Source organism: Terrapene carolina, unplaced genomic scaffold, assembly GCF_002925995.2.
Source record: "Terrapene carolina triunguis isolate 2854851 unplaced genomic scaffold, T_m_triunguis-2.0 Scaffold43163, whole genome shotgun sequence".
Taxonomy (NCBI): domain Eukaryota; kingdom Metazoa; phylum Chordata; order Testudines; family Emydidae; genus Terrapene; species Terrapene triunguis.
Genome location: NW_020707514.1, coordinates 1 through 6862, shown reverse-complemented (window position 1 = coordinate 6862; position 6862 = coordinate 1). Strand labels below are relative to the sequence as shown.

Below are 6862 nucleotides of genomic sequence, written 5' to 3'. Positions count from 1 at the left end.
TTAAATTTATGGCCTTTTACTAACTCTTTCCAAGTGGGTTAAATTTTATAGTGGTAGAAAAATGAACACTGGCTTGTCTTTCCCCTCTGCAGATGTGCATGTAACTCCTGTTGGTATGAGATTTATGGGCTGCTGGAAAGAGATAAGCACCATGGGCTCCATTCCCCTTAAAAAGGTTAAAAGGTATCATCAGAAATTATCCTCAGTTTTTAAAAGCCTTCCTGATATTTCAAAGTGGCTTTCAGGTGGTTCCCTGCTCTACAGCATGTTCTTCAGCCAGCAGCCACTCCAGGATCACTTCCAACAGCTGGGCATAACACAATGAGTAACGGTATCAAATCACTGAATGGAGAACTGCCAGGAGCTGTGCGTTGTGTATTTTGGGTTCCCATCAAGAGCATTGCCAGGTTCTTGGGATTTATAGTTCTTATAATTCCCCCATGCTCAGATGTGAGGCAAAGGGAGAGTTGGCAGCTGGAGCCTAGTATGGGAATGTGGGGTTAGAAGGGAGTGTGGGGACACTAGGGTGACAACACATATTTCTCATGTCAACCACTGTGGAAGGAGATGGCTCTGGTTGAGTTCCCCCTCTCCCCCCCCTCCCCAAGTCCTCATTCTTGTGTTGTGCTTCATATTCCACTTCCATTCACATTGGGTTTTATCTAATGGAAGAAAATACTCCACTGCATAACTTCCTGCAACCGTTGTCATGTTCTTCCATCCTAAACCGTCCCTTTCCCCGAGGCACAGGCTATACACGTATGTTGCAAACAAATGTTGGTTATTTATTATACACAGATTTCTTCAGCACATCATCAGATTGGAATTTTGTGATTACGACTATTTCAATCAGCAAAATAGCTTCCCTTCCCCCAGCACAGGGTTAGTCTGTTGTCCACGGCTCTTCAGGTTAGTTGTTTGCCATAACCTGCAGAAAGTGTAAAGCAAAGGGGAGTAAATCAGACCACAAAACTAAGGAAATCTGTAAAACAGGGACATTCAAACTCTACAAATTGTTCCTTTAAATAGTTGTTAAATATTTGATAAGAACGTTATAGCCATGAGCAGTATGTGTTACTGATCACCACAGTCATAGATGATAGATAATTAAGTTGTTGGACATCAATTAACATTTATGAAAACTCTATAAATATACCCTTAATATAAAATGTGACAGATTTATTCCAAAACGTCCAAACTTTGGTTAGCAATGAAGATCATTTGGATAGTTGCATTCAACAGGAAGACACCTCACCTTCGCTGAAGGAATTAATTCCCTAGAAACAAGACAACATTCTCCTTTGTTGTGTTAAGGGATTGTGTATGCGGTGAAGTTATTATGGAATAAGTTTGGGTGTGAATTTAAAGACACATAGACAAACCAACGGTCTTGAACTCTTTTGCAGGTGTTTTGTTTTGTTTAGTTTTGTTTTACCCTGAATGACCATTTAGAAGTTCACAGCCCAGTTTGTTCTTGCTCAACAGCAGACACTAGACCAGGGTGGGCAAATTTTTTAGCCCGAGGGCCACATCTGGGTACGGATGCAGCCCTCGGGCAGTAGTTTGCCCACCCCTTCAATAGACCCTTACCGTATTGATCCAGTTGTTGAAAGCAGAGACCCGAGTGAAGACGGAGGGTTTCTGGTAATAATTACAGCTTAGTGCGGAGCCAAAGCTGACTACGCCATGCACTTCCCACCTGCCATCAGCACCTCTGCAGTTCAGTGGGCCACCGGAGTCCCCCTGCAAGGAAGGAGAGGCACAGTCATTGAACGCCAGTTTGGAAAAAGCCATATCTTTCTATGGTGCATGAGAAGAGAAGTCACTGCCACGGGTCTCGTATAATTGGAGATGGGACATGGGAGAAAGGCAAGAGTGTGAAGGAAATGAATATAGGTTCTGTCTTATGAGATGGTTCTCAGCTGCCATGTTCAGGTCCAACATGCAGGGGGTATTTGGATCCAGGTGTTTGGGGTGGGTCCCTCTTGTAGGTGAGAGTATAGAAATGTGATTATTAAATTGTCCTTCAACACGTTAATTGCTATCAACCTCTACAAAGGGGTTCCAAAGCCCATCTAGAATGGGTAGATCCTAGTACCCTGCCCCATCTTCAGAGTCCCTTCCCATAATGCAGAACTCGCTAAAGCCACGCCCATAACTGCCCAATTCTCCAGACTCACGTTGCAGCTGGAGATCACCCCGTCGCCGCCTGCACAGATCATAGTGGGTTTCACTATGCTGCCCCACCAGCTAGGCAGGGAACAGGTGGCGTAATCCACCACGACCAAGGGCCCTTGCTGCAGTATATCTGGGAGAGCGCCGTTTGCTGGGAGGGAACAGAAACAAGGGAGTAGCATTAGCTCCTGGCAGTGAAGAAACAGCAAATAACATGTTCAGGTACAAGAGTCAACAGGGAATCGAAGCACAGAGGGGTTGCAGAATCCAGTCCTTAATGCAGCCCTGCTTCAGAAAAGTGTCTGAACTAGATGGATAATCCTCGTCCATCTTAACAATGGCTCTCTGTCAATATCGCATGGGAAATCAGCTGGTGGCCTAGCACCTTAACGTTCACATATCAACACCCTACTGGCGTTAGCGTCGGCAACCAGGCCAAGGAAGGAATAGGCCAGGATCGCTGCTCTGTGCCCTCCCCTCTCTAGGTGATGCATCCTGCTCAGGATTGAAGCAGAAGGCTGTTGCCTGCATTGTGCCCGCTCTCCGCATGGGGACTTCCCTGTTCCAGGCTGGCTGTCCATCACTAACCATCACTTCTTTAAAGCGTCTTTTCAACTCTTCCATGAGCACTAACAGCCCCACCAGTCTTCAGACCACTCTGACTCGGGTTACAATTGCATCTCGAGGCCTCAGTTTGGGTCCTAACAAAAGCTAAACATTCTGCATGGAAAATGCAAGAACATCTCTGCTGCAGGAGTGGAGCCAGAGCCTGGTCAGATCTCTCTCTGAATTGAGGGCTAAGGGGCACCGGAAAAAAGAACCTTATTCCAGTCAATCCCAAAGGAGACGTTAACACAGACGGACTTAGTGTTCCCACTGAACTATATTAACACTTACTCTGCAGCCTTCCCCATCCTGTTACGTAGCAGACGACGCCAGAGGCCAGGAGACTGTTTGCTGGGGGGAGGCAGGCCGGCTGGATTTGATTGCTCAGGGCAACGCTCTGGGAGAGTTTGATCAAAGCAATGTCGTTGCTGTGCACAAGCCGGGGGGGAGGGAGCGCGCACAGAGGGAGAGTGGAGGAAAACACAGACCCATTAATACACAGCATTTATAGAGGGCTCTGTCTATTCAAAAGAGGGACCCCTGCCTTTAGGGGAAGGAATGGCCTCAGGCCATGACAGAGGCATCCCACCCCTTGGTGTTGCCCATACCACACCCAAACGCGTGCCTCGGTGCCCATAGGCCCTGGTGTAACACCTTGATTTTCCTTCCCCATGGCCCAAAAGCCATGTGGAAATCCAAGCCCCAGCATCTGCAGCTCCTCTGCCCACACGGGGCCCAGTTTGAGAGGCTTGGCCTGTCTCTGTCAAGCTTTGGGGTAAACACGGCCTGTGACTGTGAGAGCTTCTGGAGAATATATAGAGAGGCTCCTGGAACTTCAGAGTTGTCCAGGTTCCCTGATTTAAAGCACTCGTTTCCATTCAGCTCCCTGTGGTGGGCGGGCGTCTCCCTACAGAGCTGCCCATGCTGTTACCGACTCATCCTTCTACTCAGAGACTCCCAGGAAATGGCCTTTCAGCCAGAGGCTTCCTCCTCAGGCTGGGGCAGGTGGTCTGTCGGGGCCGAGGGAGTGAGACCTTTGCGTTCAAGAGGCATACCCCCTCCTCCTACAGTCAGTGCTGCCCATATTCCACCTCAAACTCATGCCGTAATGCCCCCTGGCCCTGTTGGAGCACCAGAAATGTCCTTGTGTGAGGTAACTGAGGCCTGTGAGGTCTTTATGTTTCAGTTTATTGCCGAATCAGCATCCAAACATACAAAGCATCCAAGCATCCAAACATCTGTTGTGTGTGAGCATCAATGATTCCATAATAGCTATTTGTTTTCCTTTTTACCACTCGGGGTTTGCCGAATCCCTTCCCTCACAGTAGGGCAGTGTGCTGTGCCTTTTCTCTCCAGACAAGGCAGCATTTAAGTAATTTTTCAAGCCTTCCTGAGCCTCAGTAAACATCATTATATTGTGCCCGGAAACTGCTAGACTGAGGTGTAATAAACAAGTGGAATCTAAAAGTTTGGGCTGCAGTTGGACACAGTCTAGCTCTGTTTAATGGGGTTCAGCCCTACATTTGGTAGATAACACAAGGTAGCAGGTTTCTCAGCTCCTTGGTGTTAAGGCCCCAAAGGGAGGGGGCTCGACCCTGGGCAGTTATCATAATATCACAAGGCCATTCTATTAATCCATCGTACACCCACACTTGAATTCTGCGTGCGGTTCTGGTCACCCCATCTCAAAACAGATAGATTAGCATTGGAAAAGGCACAGGGAAGGGCAACAAAATGATTAGGGGTCTGGAACAGCTTCTGTATGAGGAGAGATTAAAAAGACTGGGACTTTTCAGCTTGGAAAAGAGACGACTAAGAGGGGATATGATAGAGGTTTATGAAATCATGACTGGTGTGGAAACAGTGAATAAGGAAGTGTTATTTACTCCTTCTCAGAACACAAGAACTAGGGGTAATTGATAGGCAGCAGGTTTAAAACAAACATAAGGAAGTACTTCTTCACACAACACAAAATCAGGTATTGTGAAGGTCAAAACTAATGGGGCTAAAAAAACAACTAGGTAAGTTCCTGGAGGACAGGTCCATCGATGGCTATTAGCCAAGATGGCCAGGACGCAGCCCCGTGCTCTGGGTGTCCCAAAGCCTCTGACTGTCACTCAATGAATGACCTGTTCTGTTCATTCCCTCAGAGGCATCTGGCATTGGCCACTGTCTGACGACAAGATACTGGACTAGATAGACCATTGGTCTGATGCAGTATGGCCATTCTTATGTCCTAGTTCTTGTACTACTGCCTTGGGAAGCCGGTGGGGACGCAACGCGCAGAAAGTTGTAAACTGAGCTGATTAGCGGAGCTAATGCACTAGGACTTCAGCAGAACCAAGGAGTCCTTCAGCAACATGGCATCAATCCAAGTTACTAATACACCTCTACCCCGATAGAACGCTGTCCTCGGGAGCCAAAAAAATCTTACTGCGTTATAGGTGAAACCGCGTTATATCGAACTTGCTTTGATTCGCCAGAGTGCGCAGCCCCCCCCCCGCCCGGAGTGCTGCTTTACCGCATTATATCCCAATTCATGTTATATCGGGTCGCGTTATATCGGGGTAGAGGTGTCATACTTTGCACTTCTAGTAGCACCTTTCATCTGAGGATTTCAAAGAACTTTACGTACATTAGTTGAACCTTTCCACACACCTGTCTGGTGAGAGCTCTCTTCACCCACTGCTAAGATGCAGGAGACAGTGTTGGGTCGAGCAAGGCAGCTGTTAAGCAATGCACAGCTGAGCTACGCAGCAGTTTAGAGCCATTGAATTGAATTCAGTTGTAATAGCTGGAATTTGGCTAGGACACGGGGGTTAATTCACTTGTACTCTTACAAAAACTGCTGTGGACTCTTTAACAGCCACAAGTGGTCAGCATCTCAGGTGAACGTGCCTGGAAAGTTTCTGAGATAGTGGAGGCTGAAGGCATCACTTCATTATTGGGGAGGTGACTCCTGCACTGGCATCTGTCTCTTTGGGGGTGATGGGTATCTGCTCGCTGAGCCAGCCACGCCCATTTTCCATAATGTGACAAGGGTTTGAACTGGGGAAAGGGTTCACCACTCCCCACATCCAGTCGCCCAGTATTTTGGAATCATCAGTATGAACCTTTGCCGGTGGTTCACAAACTTTTTACCTCGCACCCCCCCTTACTCCAGTCCGCGCCCCCTCTCCCCCAGGCTGGAGTCAGGGACACAGCTCTGGGTGGGGGGGGATGTGGACAGGGGTAAGGGGGCCAAGGCTGGGGACCATAACGGGGGTGGGGCTGGGAGTGGGGCCCTGGGTGCGGGGCCAACAGTTGGGGCTGGGGCCAGGAGTGGCACTGGGTGGCAGTCCCTCCCCACCCCTCATGGGCCCCAGCTGTGCCCCCCAGAATGTTCCTCCACTCACAGTTTGTGGACCTCCGGCCTATGCTGTAAGAACTGGCTCCAGATTTGGAGCTGCCCATGGAGCAGGGGTGTTTGGTTTGGGGCCCTATCTCTCATAGTTCATACAAATAGCTGCTATAAACTTACCCGTCTGCGACACTCTTTGGGTTCCAGCCCTCATGGACAATGATTTTTTGTGGACTGACTGCAATCGATCCTTCTTCAGCAAGCCTTAGGTTGTGTTTGCCAAGAAACACTAGATAGGTCAGAGAAGAGCTGGGGAGGAAAAGGAACAGGGAGAGATGCTCAGATATGTAGCTCCCGGCTTGCTGCGCAGTCACATGCCTCTTTGGGAAGGGCGGCCAAATGCAGCCTAGGGGTCTGCAGTGGGAACCCTCTGAAAACTGCAGGTGCCAGCATGCACTGATCTATAGTAACAGCTGTTGGCTTAGGATGGAGCATTGCATGCTGGAACCTATAGTCACTAGAGGCTGCACCTCCACATGGTCCTCTGCCTCCTGCCAAGATTCCTGCTAAACTTGGGCCCCAGCTGATCTTCAGAGCACGAGGCTGCCATTTCCTGGCACACCTGAGCAATTACGAGGGTCTCTCTGGTAGTGTGACAATGTCTATTACAAAAGCATCTCCACTGGTACATAGATGTGTGTAATAGTATTGTGCACCCTGGCAATCCTACCTCACACACAG

The 6862-nt window shown here is 48.7% G+C and overlaps 1 protein-coding gene across 1 annotated transcript; it reads right to left on the bottom strand.

Annotated features, from left to right (window-relative positions):
* Positions 1–910: 910 nt before the first annotated feature.
* On the bottom strand, positions 911–6430 carry LOC113405574 (chymotrypsin-like elastase family member 2A; the record flags this gene model as incomplete). Its single annotated transcript, XM_026646788.1, has 5 exons — positions 911–928; positions 1591–1743; positions 2181–2326; positions 3073–3209; positions 6302–6430. Coding segments are annotated over 5 exons (583 nt in total), but the record flags the coding sequence as incomplete, so codon positions are not given.
* Positions 6431–6862: the final 432 nt, after the last annotated feature.